This window comes from Centrocercus urophasianus, unplaced genomic scaffold (assembly GCF_019232065.1).
Source record: "Centrocercus urophasianus isolate 14NV4802_14NV808 unplaced genomic scaffold, USGS_Curo_1.0 seq_7, whole genome shotgun sequence".
NCBI classification, from domain to species: Eukaryota; Metazoa; Chordata; class Aves; order Galliformes; family Phasianidae; genus Centrocercus; species Centrocercus urophasianus.
This window is the reverse complement of record NW_024885310.1, coordinates 387,843-405,112: the sequence shown is the minus strand read 5'-3', so window position 1 is coordinate 405,112 and position 17,270 is coordinate 387,843. Positions and strand designations below refer to the sequence as shown.

Sequence of the window (17,270 nt, the reverse complement as noted above, 5' to 3'; positions counted from 1 at the left end):
CCCCCCCCTCTCTTTATTTTTGCGCCCCCCCCCCCCCCCCCCTTTCTTATTTTTATAGGCATTCCAGTCATACCTAAGACATTCAATAAAGATTTCTTTTTCCTTGGGCTCTATTTTGCTGAGAACTTTTCTGCTTATATGCACTTTACCAGCAAGTTGGTTTCTACCCTCCTCCAGCTTTCCAACAAGCAGCTCCTAGGGATTTGTACAAGAGAGGAGGACTCACTGGGACCTGCTGGCTTTGAGCTTTGACCTGCACCTCACCCATTTCTCAGTAACACTCTTAGTTTGCTTGAAAGCTTTTCAACATCTATAAGCAGTGCACGGGGCGATAACTATTTACAGATATGCCAATGTTGGCTGAATGCTACCCAAGGTTTAGGCCAGTGGATGCGTCTGGCGATGAGAGCTGTATCAGGGATGGCTTGGCTGTATTGCTGCAAACTCTGCCTATTCTAAGAGCAGCTCAGAGATTTCAGTGACTGAGTTGTTTTATCTGGCCTGGCTGCTTTCCAGTTTCCCCATGTGATCATCATTAGTGAGTTTCTGACATGCCTTTACTGTCCAAGCCTATGAGAAGTCAGTGGGAGTTTAGATTTCCTTTTGCCTTCAGTGAACAGAAATTAGACCCGGAAAGCAAAGCTCCCTAATTGTAGTGGCAAAACATATCCAGCTCCTGGAGTGCGGTTCAGTTTTTTCGTTTGTTTCGTAGCATCATAGTTCTTGCTGTGTATTTCAGTAGTGTTGTTGATCCTATTGTTGGGCTGAATCTGGATAACATCTTTTAGCTGGGATGGCAGGGTCACCTGGTGGTCTTTTAAAATCAAGGTTATTTTATGTCTATTTTCTTCTGGGCTAGTCAGTAAATGTAGATGTATCAGTTTTTTCTTCTGAGTGTCTTTCTCTCCTCACTTAAGGATTCACTGATAGTTATTATACCCCAGAGGGTAAATGTTAATATGGATGCCAGATGTCTCAGAACCTTTGGCCTCTCAGTGACCTTGCTGGAACAGCTGGATAGATGGGTTTCTCTCCTCTGCCCCCCATAAGCACAAAGTCGTTTGTCAAGAAAACGCTCTTTAAATGTCTTCTGGCAGAAAAGTCAGTGTGCTAATTGGTTTTTAATGGTACTCTGCAGTGATGCTGTATGAAGGTGTCTTTTCTGTCTTGATAGTGGCTGTTGATTAAAAGTGCACTTTCCAAAGCTCTTGTCTGAATGTGTTTATCTTCTCGGAGAGGAGCCAGTGAACAGACAGGTAGCTGGTCCTCCAGCACATGCTTCGCATCACTCTGTTTTCTAGGTTGGGTTTTTTTCAAGTGGCAGCCAGAATTCCCAGTGCTCTCATTTTCAAACTTCAGCAGGACTTCTGCTGGTGCTCTGCAGCTTTCCTGGGTGGGTAGGAGGTGTTTATTCATGTGTATTTATAGAGTAATACAGAGCAGTGGATTACTTTGTGGCTTTTAGTCATATGTGAAGGAAATATGGCCATGTTCTTCTCTTCATTTCATCCCTGGGGAAGGAGGATGTTTAGTCGTGGAGAATTTCCTTCCATGTGCAGAAGTGAGTTTTAGAAACAATTTGAAACTTTGAGTGATGTCACCACCCAACCTGAACTCCCCTGTTTGCGAAGTAAGCTGTGTGTGAAATCAGTGAGTGTGTGCCCTCTCTTCCAATTTGGGGTAAGCAAGTGGGACAGACCAAGAGGGGGAGGGAGAAGAGAGCTGTGGGGGAGAAGTGACTTGTTCCAGTAGCTGATTACCTGTGCTTCCTGCTAGAAACAGCGGCCAAATCTCTTTCAGCTGAGTTTCTGTCGAACTTAAGTAAGAAAGGTCAGGAGACTTTATTCCAGTTGTCTGGGGTGCTTTACAGAAGAAGGAAGGTGTTCTGTGTTGACTAGCAGAGCACAGGAGGAGGGTCTGTGGTGGGTTTGGTCTGTATCATAAGAAAGGTAGAAAGACCTTGTGAACATGGTGGAAGAATTTATCTGATCTGTAATCCTGCAAGTTCCTCCAGGCTTCTCTTATTATGCCTTCCTCAGCTGTTTCTGATCTCATCCTTCATGTGGCAGAGAAGTACTGCCCTTCAGACTAGCACTTACTTGTCTGTTCCACGGAGAGCACCTTGAGGCTTTTGGTTTTGCACCACAAAGCCAACTTACTGACAGATGTCCCTTCTTCTTCCCTGGTGACCTTGTAGTTCTCGTGGATCTGGGCTTTTTATAGCAGGATGTGTGTTACCTTTGTGTCGCTTCTCCCTCTGAACCTATTCATCAACAGGCAGAGAATGTAAATAATTAACAAGTGGTACTTTTTTTTTTTTTTTTTTCCTGTATTTTTAAGGAGGGATCTTGTCCGTGTGGAGGCTACTGTGATTGAAAAGACGGTGTCGTGGCAAAAAATCAACATGCGCTTTCTGAAGAAGCGCAATTACCAAAGGAAAAAAAGTAAGATATAAGGAACACAGAATACTTCCCTCCTGTTCTGTGGCTGGGATATGGATATGCCTGAAGAGAGATGTATCACAACACCAGTGCCTGGGAAGGGAGATGTACTTGCTGTACCCACAGCACTCTTCTTTCCCAACTTGCTGTCCCAGATGTGTACACTGTATTCAGAGCAACAGAATCATGTGACTTTATTCCCTCTGTCCAGCACCTCTTGTTAGATAGCTTTGTAAAAGAAAACAAAAAAAAAAACCTCAAAACCTTTATGGAAAAGAAAACATTCCAGGGAAGAAAAACAATTTTGGTCTCCTTCCAAAGCCTTAAGTACTGTCTACGTAATCACAGATACTGACATGCTCTAACAGTATCCTGTGGCAGTTGTTTTGACTCCTCCTTCTCAGATATGGCTGAGAGGGTGGAAAATGATGGCTGTTCTTTGCAGAACGGATGCTAAAACCTTAACCAGTATGACACTGTCCCACAGGAGCTCTGCCTAGACCTATTGCTAATCCAGTACCGGTGTCATGTAGCTGTCCTGCAACGTGGCTGCATCTGTCAGCACGTACCCTCCTAGATACTGTTATGCCTTGGCTTGCCTAAATGCCTTCTGACTGGTATGCATCATCTGATCTTTTTTTTTTTTTTTTTTTCCTCTTTTCATTCTTTTTCAGTTATCACGAATCCACAGACCGTCCTCCGGATAAACACCATAGAAATTTTCCCCTGTTTGTCGTGATTGATGGGATGTCGTGCAGCTTAGGCTTATTATTGCTTAAAGCAGTAACGGAAATAAAACTGCCTAGGCGTCATAAAGTTCTGGACTTCTTGCTATTATCTGAAGTGGAAATCTGTATGTAATTTATTTTTAAAAAGCAAAATGATTTTTTTTTGTTAACTGTTATTTCAAATTGTTATTTCAGCATTGATGGTGTTTACTTGTTTAGTGCACTAAACAACCCCAGCTGTGTTGCTAGCTGACAAGCTGTTTCATGCCAACAACATTTACCTTTGGCTGCACACTTCTCTGAGTGCTTTTGTTTATCTGTGTCTCAGCTGATTTAAAAATAACTGGGACTTCACTGGTTGTAGAAGAGGGCCATCAACTCCCCAGTCCCACAGATGGGTCTCTGAGCCTGGAGGGCAGGACATAAGTATACAGTTGGTCGATTTAAAGAGCCCACCACTTGCCTTAGTTACTCATGTCCTTGCAAGTTTCCCTACCCTGGAACTGTGGGTGCACTTAAGGCTAGCAGAGAGGCATGTATGTTTTGGTGAGTTTATTTCTCCTTTGGAAACACTCAGCGCTCTTCAGAGATTGCAGTTAGGCAAGATATTTTTAAGAGTGTTAAGTGCTATTTATTTGTTTATTTTTGTTCCTCTCCTTACCAAGCTCTTGTTGATCTGTTAATACAATCTTGGCATTGTGTGGCTTCTGGGAATATTCTGTGGTGCTTTGTGACCCACAGCAAACATGGTGCTGAAGAGTGCGGGGTAAGAGGATACTGCAGGATCCCAAATCGATTGTATTAAGATGTGAAAATCCTTCTTAAACATTAACAACAGAAGATGCAGCTGGGAAATTTTCCTCTTAAAGGTGAGCCAAACTATTGCATAGCAGTAAATTCTGTGTGTATCTTACCATTGAAATAACAGATACCAGTGGCTTAGGAGAGACTTCATACCTATTCCATAAGCAATTTTTTTGATCTCTGGTCTTGGTATTTTTCTCTTTTCACATTCTGCAAATCAGGCAGATCACTGAGCAGCATGTGCAAGGCCATATTCAGCAAAGGTGCATTCAGCAAAGGATTGCATTTGTTTCTGGACAGTGATGACAACTAGGAAGAGTTTCCTGCAGCTTTCAGTAGGCTCTTGGGGTAGCTGTCAGATTCCCTACAGCTACCTTGAGAAATGACAAGTGAGCTCTGTTCACCTTGCACTTTTGTAGGGAATTCCTTGCTTCTAACAAGTCTTATGTGCCTTTGCTGCAATTCCTTCCTTAAACTAATGTTGCCCCTACTCTGAATGGAGGAAATGCTGGTTATGAACATAAGTATATCTGGGTCTTGTCCTGTCTTATAAGTCACTGTAAGCATGCAGGAAATAACTTGATGTGCTGTAAGCATCAAGCTTTGTAGTACAGGCTGCTTTCATCTTGCCTTACTTCAGCTTGAGGGTATGCTTGGGTTAAGCCAGTTCTCTAGTCACCAAAGAGAGGGGGTCATCTCTAGAGGCTGACTTGGCTCTCCTTGCTTTGGATAGTTTGGCATGGACAGCCCCTGGGAGAAGCTGTTCCTTCTCTGACTGTGCAGGGGGTTGGGTGCCTAGATTTTATGCAACTAGAAGAATACAGAGGCAGGGACCTTTCTACAGAGGAGGTTCAGTTTGGCTGTTGGAACAGTCACCTCAAGGCAGTGTGCACAGCCCCAGGCTGCTGTAATTCAAGGAGCATCTCAGTCATACAGTCTGATTTTTGGGTGGTCCTGTGCGGAGCTAGGAGTTGGACTCAGTGTTCCTTATGTGTTCCTTTCAACTCATGGTATTCCATGATTCTGTTCTACGGTAACCTTCTTTGGTCATTTCATCTTGCTTCTTCTTTTTCAAGCTCCTACAGACGGAAATATGTATGGGGGGATTTCTTTGAAAACCATCTTCTCCTGGCACTGCTACCTCTTCTGCTTCTCCCAAAGGCGGCTTTAGTTCCTTGCTGGGGCCACAGATCCCTGCAGTAGCAATTAATTGCAATATGTGGTGCCAGCATGCTGGCATGAAGAGTGTACTACCACAGACTATGCAGGGACTGCATTCCAGTTACAGGCTGTTCAGAGTCCGCAGCGGAAGCAGCATTGCCAGCTGAAGCAATTTGACCGGGAACGTCACAATTCCCATGTGTTTCTCAAGGTCTGTGAGTGCTGGGGCTAAGAAACAGCATGGCTTCCAGGGGAAATTTCTAGCTTTCCTGGTTGCAGAGAAACACTTGTAAATCATGAGAGATTTCATGGTTCAGAAACTGGAAGAAGGAGCTGAGGGTTTATTAAAAAGAAAAATATTTTCAATCCATGTGTCCCCTCCAAAAAAAAAAAGAAAAAAAAAAAACCAAAACCCTTGGGAAAAGTGATTCTAATCCAGAAAAGACATAAGAAGAAGTTAGTTAGCTTTGTGCTGGGTTCAGTGCCTTTTTCAGCAAATATCAAGAATTCAGTCAGAAACCAGGAAATAAGAGGAAAATATCCAGATTTTATTGAATATGGTGCATTCAGACTGAGACATAACGGGGCTACTCCTGATGTTTTCTTTGGAGGAAGTTAAAGCTCCTTACACACCAAATGGAAGCAGAAATCCTGGTTCTCTGAAGTGAAGCTGCAAGTCTCCTTGACTTCATGTGTTGTGGGTGGCCACTTGAGATTTTCTTTTTTGGCTGCTTCGTGTGCTTTGCCACACTCTAATAGTTTGTGCAAGAGCAGGAATTCTTCAACAAAACAGGCAGCACTGATTCATCATGGAAATTTATCTCCTAGGACAAAACATCTTTTTGGATAGCACGTCAGATCAGGGTAGAATTTGAGAGCTGCTTTGCCCAGTCTCCAACAATTAGGCATCTGCGTGGCTTAGATGAGATCCAGACCCAAGTTCCTGCCATCCAGCCTCTCTAAAGCAAAGCTGCTGAGTTTGCTTCCCTTCAATCTCCCCTTGGTGCTGTTTGACTTTGTGTAAATAAGAATTCACTGCCTACAGTGCAGAGGGCATCTGTCTGCTCTGAATCAGAGCTGAATTCTAGTGCCTGCTCCCTGCCCACTGGCCACAAAGCCGCCGGCTGTTCTGCTTTCCCTCTTGTGCTTTCGAAGAATGCTGATAGGACTCTGCTTCATATCCCAGCAAGAAGGACAACAGACTTTGCAATGCTGACATTTTACCACTCTAAGGAAGCCTTGTTTTCTTACCAGTGTGGCCGAGAGGTTTGCTCAAAAAGAGGCATTGGTAAGTGCCATTGCTTCTCTGCCAGCTCTGCTTTAGCCTTGTGCTGCTCTCATATTCTCTTTTTTGGGATATAAATGCCTGGGTGTTATTAGATCCCAGCTGAACTGCACAACCCCCACTGGGCACCCCTTGTTCCCCTGTTATCTTTCCAAAAGAGCTAGGAGAAGTGTTCAGCCAAGCACTAATTGAGCCTGAGCTATGGCAGCGAGTGTTATGTGCTGGTGAACAAGGATCAACGAGCTGTGGCCTGGCTGAATGTGAGCCCCAGCCCTTGTTTCATCCCTTACCCTCTTAAGAGCTATGGACTGTGGCACCTTAATTCATTTTTTTTTCCTCCCTTCAGACAGATGCTTTCAAGATTTTGGAACATGTTTCATTAATTTAAATGGCATGTACTCTTCTTTCCTTCCGATGGGATGTGATGGTCACAGCAGCTTGTCTTTGGGCTTCACATCTTGAAGACCTGGTAGCAATCTTTTGATATCTAAAGGGGGGTGTAAGAAAGAAAGGGGACAGACTCTTAAGCAGCCTGTTGTGAGGGGAAATGGGGAAACGGATGTAAGGAAGAAACTTTTTACAGTAAGGGTGGTGAAGCACTGACACAGGTTGCCCGGAGAGGTGATGGATGTCCCATCCCTGGAGACACCCAAGTTCAGGCTGGATCAGGCTCTGAGCACCTGATCAAGATGTAGGTGTCCCTGGTCATTGCAGGGAGCTGAATTAGATGACCTTTAAGGATCCCTTCTGACACGATTCTATGAAGAAATGGATTCTCATTGGGATTGAAGTTGGAAACAGCCCACGCTGGCCATCCTACAGGATGGTGTTCTGCGGCGTCTCAGAGCTCCGTCTGGATGAGCTTTCAATTACCTACATGATGGGATTCCTCTTCCATCCCTTGGCAAGTTGTTCTGTGCTCTAAAATAAGCTTCACAAGCAGAGCTGTTCCACACAGTGTGAAGCCTTCCTGTTGTGAGGATCCATTATGTGTGCAGCATAATGAAGTGTGATGGATGTGGGGAGCAGCAGCAGCAGCCTTTCTTTCTGATGGCCAGCTTCTGCAGAGAAACAGAAGTGCCCTGAACTCTGTCTTTGGGACCCAAGGGACTTAACATCTTAGTTATGATACAGGCCTGCTTAACATTCAGCAGCCTGCACAGGCTGCAGGCATTCATCCTGGCGAAGTGGCAAAGTAGCTTAAGAAGTTCTTAGGATATCTCATTCAGGCCTTCAGGATGGAAGGGAAATCCTGTTAATATGCCCCTTTGGTGTTTTTGTTTTTTTTAGTGTTTTTCTTTCTCTTTTACTTCCCCTGTCAGCTCTGCAAAGGCATCTTTGAACTTACATGTGCAGCCAGATTTATTTTCTCAGCATGATCCGGACACATTTTGGCTGCACATTGCAGTATGCCTCAGTGGTTAGAAATCAGCAGCAGACAGAATGTAGCACTGGGAAGCCATGTTGGTTTGATGTCTCTTGCACTAGATGTTTTCTTTCTTCTTTTGTGACAGAAGAAATAGCCCTTTCTATTAAGAAAAGAGATGCTTCACCACCAGGTCCAGGCCAGTGCAAAGCCATTATGGAGAAATCAGACAGCAAGCCTGGATATGAGCGAGCACAGGGGCTAGGTGCCTTTCATCTATTTCCTCTCTCCCTATTTATAGAACATGGGTGAAGCAACTGGGATCTGTGTCCTTGTTTTGTAGTGTCTCTGCCTGGCTGGTAATACAGAGCTGAACCAAAGTCAGGTTTTGATTCCGATAGGAGCTTGCAACACTGTTGAGAAAGGAGTGGGCTTGGCTCTCCCTGAAGTCTGAAAGCACTTTTAATTGCATGCTGTCTTTGCTATAGCAACTAAAAATATGTTTATTGACAGTGTTGCTTTTGTTATATTCTTGGAGAGCATTCCCTGATGGTCCCATCCAGTGTTAACTCTTGGGACACATGCTACTAGCGAGGCTTGCTGCGTGATTGCTGTCTCTGAGGGAATAATGTTTGTACAGTCATTAATGAGGGACAATTACAGGTAAGACGTGAGCTGACTACATGGGGTTTGAACCCTTTGGGTGGGTGCTTAGGAGATGAGCTAACTGCTATTGGGACTGAAACTTTACAATGCCTTTTTTAGTTTTAAAAAGAAGGTGCTGGCTTTGAAGTCAGCTTGACGTTGTTTTCAGCATGGATCTTCTGGTCTTCTGCACCTTGAAATCAGAGCAGAAAGGGGCTGGCTTCCTCTTTATCTTTCTCTCCTAAATAAAAACACATTGCTACTTTCTGAGCCAGCAAAGTTCAGGTTTTTTTTTTTCTTTTCTCAAAATAGCCAATGATCCGGCAGGGATTTTGTTTGGACCATGCTATGGGAATTCCATGATCTAGGGCTCGAGGTGATTTTGTTCTGTGTCTGCTTTAGGACAGTGTTTTACTTCTGCTGGATTTTGGTTTGCAGGGACATGATTCATGAGTGAATTTGGCCCCTTTCCCAGTGCAAACTCAGCATCTTATAAATAAATAAGTAAATAACCTGCAAGTATCGAGAAGCCTGGCCATAAATATTTCAGCAGAAAGCAATATCCACCCCCACCTACCTTCATCTGGCTCTGCCACAGGTGCTTGGTTCAGCGATTGCAAGTCACAATGCTGTGTTTCCATCATGATCCATTTCAAAGGTCTGCAGTAGACGTGGGCCCATGTATGTGCCACCTCTCAGTGTGTGTTTGGGAAGACATGGTGTTCCAGCATGGCTTTCCAGTATCCCTAGATGCACTGTCAGGTATGTAAATGTGACAGCTCCAGGGCCTGAGCCAACTTTTTCCTAAAGAATTGAAGAGTACACAAATAGCATTGCCTGGACTCCGCTGAATTCTGTCTTAAAGGCTAATGAAGTAAAGGAGATCATTGGAATAGATCTTCTTCTACCCAGTGTTCTCTGGCCATTTTGGCTGAACGCGGTGCTGTGGTTCAGCTTTGGTCCCACCGCAACGTGGAGGTGCAGTGAGAGCACCAAATTTGTTTCTGGTCGGAGAGCTGAAGCCACAACAAAGCCAGGACTTTCTCTATGAAATGCTGCAGCAGTGTGTTGCAATGCAGCTGATAAAAGCTCACTGGTCCCAATTGTTGAAAAAAGGAAAAAAAAATCTGGATAAGTATCCTCTTACAGGCTTCATGCCTGGATATTAATATGCATCATCAGGGCTGTGGCATCATTTTTCTGCTGTTACACCCCGAAGAAGGATGTACTCTGATGAATGAAGTAAACCTTCCCTTGGTGAAGCTTGTGAGACCCCTATAAGGAATCACTGCTGGGGAAGCAAGAACTGAGGCCCAGCACACACCATGCATAGCAGCACTACAGCTCAGCTTAAGCACAGCAAGAAGTGGATAAGCTGTTGTGTCCTGCTAGAAGCAGGGATGAGTTCTAAGCACCTGCAATGGGTGAGGTGGCTCCTAGATGCAGTTGGGATGAATGCACAGAAAAACATACACAGAATTTACCCAGGACGCGCAGATGCTGTCAGATTTGGCTGAAATCAGCCAATGTACTCAAAAACTGAACAGGGCCAAGCAAGACAGGATTTGACTGACAATCAAATCAAATTTGACAGACAAATCATTTCCTTAGGAAATGGGACTAAAAATAGGAGAGGAACACAAGGGAAACTTCTTGACACCCCCCTCTACAGTTGGGTTTTTGTCCTGAAATCTGAGGTTTGGAGCTCTTGCTGATGTCTTCTGGGCTCCAGATGGAGTCAAGCTGCAAATGTGGTTCCTGTGAGCACTGGAGTAGTGCTGGAGGAGCACGGACTGATGCAGGGAAGCACGTGCCAGCTTGTCATGGTAAGAGCAGCATAAGTGCAAAGACAATGGAGCTGGGCTCAGAGGTTGCAGGGCAGGAGCACCATGTAGAAGCTATAGCAGCAATTATCACCTCAGTGTTTTGTATCTCCACTTGCTTATTTCCCTTGTTTTCCAGTGCCCTCTTACCGATGAGAGCTTCAATGGCTGCCACTCTTCTATCTTGGTAGCAATCTTTAGGAAACCCTTCTTCATGTTCAAGGCCAGAACACAGTTCTTGGGTCTGTGCATGCACCAGTGCTGTTCAGCTTCACCACGCTTTATGGGCTGTAAATATCTTGTTTTGGGTTACCTTGAGCGCATGTGACCTGGGTTCCACTGTAGGCGAATTCACCAGAGTTTATCAGGCAAAGAGCGGCCCATGTGAGGGTTGAGGAAAGCCTTTGGAAGGGAGGCTGGAGCCCTAGAGTGGACTTTGACTGCCCCACACTTTCTCGTTTCTGTTCTGGAGTTTTAGCGCTACTGTCACCTGTGCCGTCCATGCAAGCGGCATTCTGGAGTTTGCTGAAGGTGGCCGAGATGCTGCGGGGCTTTTCCCTCCTGCTTACCCACAAGCCTAGCAAACGGGAGTTGATCGTTAACTGGGGCTGAGGAGAAGGAGGAGGAGGAGGAGGAGAAGGAGGAGGAGAAGGAGGAGGGGGAGGTGAGCATCCCCCAGCCCGCCTGCACCCAGCCCTGCCCGGCCCCTGGGGCGGAGCGCGGAGCTCCGAGCTGCTGAGCGCGGTGCTGCGAGGGACGGAACGCGGAGCTCTGAGGGACGGAGCCCCGGGCCCGGAATGAGCTTCCCACGGCCCCTGCGGCGCTCCGTCAGCCTGAGCCCTGCCCGAACGCTGCGGCTCGTCGTGCTGGGGCAAGGCGCCGTGGGCAAGACAGGTAGGACAGGGAAGAGGGTCTCCTGTAGGGATTGGGGCGGGATGGGGAGTGAATTCCTCCAGAATTGCCTTCCCTAGCAGCTTGGGTTTGGTTTTCCTTCCTGCGCTTTGCCCTGCTCTCCCATTGCGAGGATTTAGGGCAGCCCTTCACCCAGCCGGGACTGGCAGTTCTCTTTGCAGCACTCAGGTCTGCCGGAGCACAGCCTCCCCAACCAGCTCTGGAGATGACACTGGGGCTGCCGTGTCCTTGGGTGACAATTTCCTCTCTACCAAGGCACAACCTCTAAAACTGTGCAGTGGTGGCACCTCCGCTGGGCTTACTGCCAGCTGTCAGGGCTGTCCGAGTTGCGTTTCCATATACAGTAACCAGCCAGCCTCTTGCTTTCCTCTTTCCTTGTGTTATCAAAAAAAAATATATCACAATTTCCCCCTCTTGCCCTGAAGGGAGATCTTGATAAAGATCAGGAACTTGCAGTTCTAGAAATCAAAGGGAATATTAAAGTGAAATGCCTAACGAAGGACTCCCCAGGCCTGGCGCTCTCTGTGGGGAAGTAAAAGCACAATTTTCTTACCCACCTCTGCTGCATTCACCTGGATGAACCCAGCTGGGAGCAGTTCTCTGCTCTCCAGAGCAAGTTTCTTAAAGTTCTGGTCTTATGGGAAGGTGTTGCAGCAGCTCAGGCATTTCCATCCTTGTATCCCAACCCCCTGAGGAGGGTTGAGTTTGGGTACAGGTCTGTGGATGAACCCCATTGGTAGCTCCAAGATTAAAACCAGCATAAATCACCCAAGGGAGGCTGGAAGTGCAGCCCTTCCTTGAGCTATCTGCTGCCTTCTGCTGCTGATCCCAGTGTAAACTTCAGAGGGAAGCTCTGCTTACAGAGTGCCAACTGAAGATGGATTGGTACTATAAAGCTTATGAGAGGGTGTACTGTGCAGCAGGACAAATGCTCAGCACATGGCTGCACGGAGCTGTGGAAGTGGCTGCAACACAGCTTGGTCATGCATCACAGCATCCCCTTTGTCATCGATAAAGACCAAATTATCCTTATCTGCACTGGGGTTCTCAAAAGAGAGCCCTCTCTGAGGTTGTTTATGTTCAAGATGGGGGGAAAAATAATGCTTTATATGGGTGGTTGGATGTGCTTGCACCTTGCTGCCTTCATCTTGAAGGGCAGCTTCTGGGTTCCTCTGAGCCAATTTCTAATTCTCTTACTGGCTCCTCTACCTGTCCAACACCACACTCTCCTGCACTGAGTGGCTGCTGAACATAATGACATGGGATCAGGTGCTTCCTAGAATTCAGGACTGCTGTGCCTCAGTTTTCCCCAACCATTCAGGTCCCACCTGAAGGATGCTGCTGCACACCTCCTGTGGGATCCTTGGTTATCCCAGCAGAAAGCAAACATCACCTCGGTGTGGGAGCACATCAGTTCTGCTTCCTGCAAGCTTTACATCAACATCTTGCCTTCAGAAGAGTTTAATGCCATATTCTGGGTTTGGTGTGTTTCATGCTCCCTTTGCTGCCCTTGCTCTGTTTTTTTCTCCTGCTGTGCTGATGTCTGGCATGCAGCCTCCATGTCCTGCCTCTCTTGGGGCTTTTTATTTGTCCTGCCCTCCGTTCCTACACATTTTCCACTGATTTCACTTTCTGCTCCCATTGCCTCTCTCGCCACCTCTTGCTCCTGTCCATAATCATTACCATCATAACCTACTTGAAGTGCTAAAGTCACTCACATCAGCCCTGCTCCTTCAGCCTGCAAACCACTTCTCTGCCCACACCAGAAAATATACCAACAGTGTATTTTCAAAGATACTGCCTACAAAAGGCAACATTGACTGGTTTGCTTCGTCCACCTGCAGCTGGGGGCACATGGATTGGATCTGAGCAAGCTGCCTTGATGAATACAGGTGACAAGGGTGAGGAGAAAGCCCATGCTGTGTTTGGATGGCCCTTCAGCATCAGGAGACCTCAGCCAGCCATTTAAGTGTAATTTTGGGCTTCGCATCTCCCTGTCTTGCCGGCAGAGCTGGTAATCAGATAAGAGAGGTTTAATTGCGCATGCTGCCTTTGCAGGGCTTGTTTTGCTGCAGCGCACTGCTGCCATATGGAAGACCTTGCTTAGGATTTCTCCATGCATCCCTCCCAGTTTACTGTGCCCCACAGTACTCCGACTTGGGAGTTCAGATGACTTTTGCCAGATTTTCTGCCAATGGCTTTTATTCCTCCTTGCAATGTGCCTGGGTCAGGTTGAACAAACAGGGCTGAGATTCATGAGACCCATCCAGGCAGTCATAGCATCAGCAGAGGTGATATAGAGGAAGAGCCTGGCCCTACAGCTTGCCTACGCATTGAGTTCGTGTTCACCCACCATAAAACTCAGCATGTGCATAAATCTCTGCAGGATTCAGGGCCAGAAAAAGCAATTTATCAACCCTGACCATGAACCACACGTACAAGGAGCTGTGTGTTACAAGTTTATGATGACTGGCTTGCTCTCTGCTCCCAGCCACCAAGCAGGATTTGCTTCCCATCCACACGCCCTGAAGGGACATTTCTGACAGCAGAGGGACTCCTGGCAAGGCTAGAGATTGAGTTAGCAGAGTCCCAGGGGCCTGTTGCTGCTTTCCATCCCTGTTCTGCCGAGTTTCATTGTCATGAAAAGCGTTTACACTGCTGAATGAGCAGGCAGCTTTGGGGTGGTGGAGGTATTTGGTGTGTGGAGCTTAGTAACACCCTACTTTCTACCCATAGCATCCCACTGAGCTTTGGTCCTTGATGTGAGTAATTGCCAAAAGCATGCAAAATCCGTGTTCCCAGGGCCTGGGTTAATTAGATATTGGACTAATTCAGGAGGATACAGGAATGTGAAGCATTGCCAAGGTACCTGATGCAGTGCTGGGTTTGCATTGTGGCTGCTGTAATACTATCTCCTACTTCCCTTAGGGGCCGGTCTTTGCTCCAACCCTACTGCCTCCATCAACCAATATTTCTCTATATTTTGCTCTGATGATTATAACTGAGTTTGTTGCTGTTTTTTTTTTTTTTGTTTGTTTGTTTGTTTTGTTTTTTTTTCTGTTCTTAATAGCACTGACTGTCAGATTCATCACCAGAAGGTTCATTGGAGACTATGACCCAACACTAGGTAGGTAAATTCCTTTTCCTTGCTGCTAATGCTTCTCGAATTCCAAACTCACCGTATTCCCTTGTTTCACCTCAAGCAGACCAGCTGCAGTGGTCAGAGCCAACAGCCATTGTAGCACTTCCCTGTCTCTTGCATCTCTTTTTTTTTTTTTTTTTTTTGGCAATTGTTTTCATAAGGCAAAACCTATTTTTTTTTCCCCTACAAAAGGGAAGTAAGTTTTTCTTCTTTGGACCTTCTCTCTGCCTGCTGCTTTTTCCTTCTTGAGCTCAATAAGATGTTTGAAGGCTGGAGCACCTCTCCTATGATGAAAGGCTGAGGGAGCTAGGCTTGTTTAGCCACATACTAAAATAAAATAGAAAGCAATCCTGGGGATTCTCACTGCTGTGTTTCTCTGTCTGACTTCCTCCAGAAATGATTTACAGACACGTGGCTGTCATTGACGGGGAGATGGTGCACTTTGAGATCCTTGATACAGCAGGACAGGTGAGCTCACAGAGCTGGCTGACCCAGGATTATTGAAATTGGCCATCACTGCTCTTTCACTAGCTTTAATCTGTTATGTCTGAAATACCAGCTGAGTTGTTTATCTCCGAAAAAAAAATGTTTTGGAAACTTTATGCACTGGATTGCCAGTGAATTGGAGCAGCCCTGCTTTTCTGTACCCTCTGTGGATATGGCAGACACATCAGAGGCCTGTCTGAGCTGTGCCATCCCTACCTTGAGCACTGGGTGCAGGTTTTGGATGCCACAATGTAAGAAGGATATAAAGCTGTTAGCATCCATAGGAGGGCTACAGAGATGGGTAACAGCCTGGAGGATAAGAAGCTGAGGTTGTTTGGTTTGTTGGGCCCAGAGTGCAGGATGCTGAGGGGGCACCTAATGGTGGAGTAGTGGTCACGGCCCCAACATGCTGGAGCTTAAGGAGTGTTTGGAGACTGCTCTCAGACCTAAGGTTTGAGTGGTCCTGTGTGGAGCCAGGAGTTGGACTCTATGGTCCTTCCCTTCCAATTTAGGATACTCTATGGCTCTGTGATGTTCCAGAAACGTTTAGATGTGGTACATGGGACATGGATTAGTGGGGTAAGGGACATGGATTAGTGGGGAAATGTTGATAGCAGGTGGACAGTTGGACTGGATGATTTTGGAGGTCTTTTCCAACCTTGGTGAGTCTATGATTCTATGCCTCTGTGGTTCTGTTGCAGTCTGTATCCATCACATCTCTCAGCCCAGCAGACTCCTCTCCTGGGCTTGCTTGCTTGCTATCAATGCTATGTGAGAGCCCAGGTCGAAAGATCCTCAGAAATAATGGTGGTGGGTCCCCATGAAAGGTTTTACGGGTTGCAGTGTGTGTATTTAGAAGATGTTGGGGCTTCTCATACTAACGGCAACTTCTCTGCCCCACCAGGAGGAAGATTCCCTGCAGATAGAGGAGAAGATCAAGTGGGGCGATGGCTTTGCAGTGGTCTACTCTGTGACAGACAGGTGCAGCTTTGACGAGGTGATGCGGTTGTGTTTCCTCATCAACCACATCCACTCCAGCCCTAAGCGGAGCAGCGGGAGCGAGCAGCCGCCTGTGGTCATCGTGGCCAACAAGAAGGACTTGCAGTTTGACAGAATGGTGTCCACGCAAGAGGGTGAAAATCTTTCCAAAGCTTTGAAGCTTCCTTTCTATGAGATTTCTACTCGGGACAGCTATGAGGAGACTGTGGCAGTGTTCAATACCCTCTATCAAGAGCTCATGAGGCAGGGGCATTTTTCCCCAGGCTCCTTCAAGAGGAGGACAGTGTCGAAAGTGATGGAGAAGATCCCCAAGATGCAAGCCAGCTCCACCTTGAACTCAGCAGGCCGGAGTCTCAGCTTTAACTCTTTTAGGGACTACATCCCTGAGTGAGCATCCCTGGTGCAGAGGAACAGTACTGAAGGATGGGGCCTCCTGCTGCTGAGGCACCTGTTGTGTAGTGAGGAGCTGCTTTACTTGGGGTCGAAGAGCAGTATGTAGAGCAGGAGGGGAATGTTAAGAGGTGGCATTAGTGTTCAGCAACCTCTGAAAGCCTGGTCACTACAAACAGGCTTTGGGTCTGCAGGAAGGATGCTCTTCCTCTGTCCCACCCATCCTCCTCCTGCTTGATGTCAGCAACAAAGGTTGTTCCTATTGACTTCAGATGTGTTGTGTCAATGCTTGTGGGTCCCAATTGGCTGCACTGGGGATCAGATCCAGCACCCACACCTCCCTATGGGATTTCTGCTTCCCACAGAGAGCTCGCTGGGTCTGTCCCTGTCCCTTCTTCATGTTCCTGGGCTGGCAGGGAGGGCATGTTTTAAAGCAGAGATCTGTTTACAGTAAGGATAAAAAGTCTGCTAATCCCTGTGTTTTCTTAAAAGCTATCTTTTTAACATCTGAAGCTCCTTGATATTCTCTCCTGTAACATCACTGTAAATAAAAGCCTGGGCAAGGGGCTGTTTGCTGAGGCTGCCCTTTGTTTGTCATCTCCAGAGCTGCCAGCCTTTAAGGGGAAGCAAATTGGATGGCATCACTGCTGTGCCCTGCAACATTAGGCTTAGGTCACACTGCTCCATCCTGGGGTAATGTCCTTCCTGATGCATGCCCTTGCGCTAGAACTCAGCTCAGTGTGTGTCCTGGACACTCCCAGAGTGCAAGCAGTGGGTGTGGATACAGAGGAGTGCAAATGATTCTTAGTCCCTTATCTGCATTGTAACTGCTCCATCCCTTTAGCTGGATAAGTTGGCGGGGTTTTTATTTTGCTCAGTTTGGCTTTGTTATGGGGCAGCAAAGGAGCCAGGCTTGCATCTTTTTGCTGCTGCATCATCAGTGCCATCGAGTGTCCGCTTGCTAAGCTGCTTCTGTGCAATTTCTCTCAGATGCAGAGCTCTGCTTTGCCACCCCAGGTGAGTTTTTTGGAAGACATGTGGCGTGCCACTGGTGTGTCTCCTGAGAAGCAACTGTGTGCCACTGTACC

General features: G+C 46.7%; 2 protein-coding genes across 7 annotated transcripts in view; both read left to right on the top strand.

The window, feature by feature from the left end:
* MRPL21 (mitochondrial ribosomal protein L21) overlaps positions 1-3,257 on the top strand; it is a 19,682-nt gene extending 16,425 nt beyond the window's left edge. The window contains exons 6-7 of the mRNA XM_042837364.1: positions 2,341-2,444; positions 3,116-3,257. Coding sequence (XP_042693298.1) covers positions 2,341-2,444; positions 3,116-3,180 — 169 coding nt within the window. The 3' untranslated portion in view covers positions 3,181-3,257. The remainder of the gene's footprint in view (positions 1-2,340; positions 2,445-3,115) is intronic.
* Positions 3,209-17,270, top strand: LOC122170488 (ras-related and estrogen-regulated growth inhibitor-like). 6 transcript variants are annotated; one of them, XM_042837363.1, is made up of 5 exons: positions 3,209-3,294; positions 3,911-4,038; positions 14,236-14,292; positions 14,702-14,775; positions 15,698-17,270. In XM_042837363.1, exons 2-5 carry the CDS (start codon positions 4,011-4,013, stop codon positions 16,181-16,183), a joined length of 645 nt encoding a protein of 214 aa, XP_042693297.1. In that variant the 5' UTR covers positions 3,209-3,294; positions 3,911-4,010; the 3' UTR covers positions 16,184-17,270. The 6 variants fall into 6 exon arrangements, with proteins under 6 accessions (XP_042693297.1, XP_042693295.1, XP_042693294.1 ...); XM_042837361.1 differs by having other exon boundaries at positions 3,231-3,294; positions 3,835-4,038; XM_042837360.1 differs by lacking the exon at positions 3,209-3,294 and having other exon boundaries at positions 3,358-4,038.

Excerpts from the sequence above, each read along its gene's own strand:
- LOC122170488 (XM_042837357.1), top strand. The coding sequence starts at position 11,051 with ATGAGCTTCCCACGGCCCCTGCGGCGCTCCGTCAGCCTGAGCCCTGCC. Across the intron at positions 11,148-14,235 it reads AGGCGCCGTGGGCAAGACAG|CACTGACTGTCAGATTCATC; the intron begins GTAGGACAGGGA and ends TGTTCTTAATAG. Across the intron at positions 14,293-14,701 it reads AGACTATGACCCAACACTAG|AAATGATTTACAGACACGTG; the intron begins GTAGGTAAATTC and ends GACTTCCTCCAG.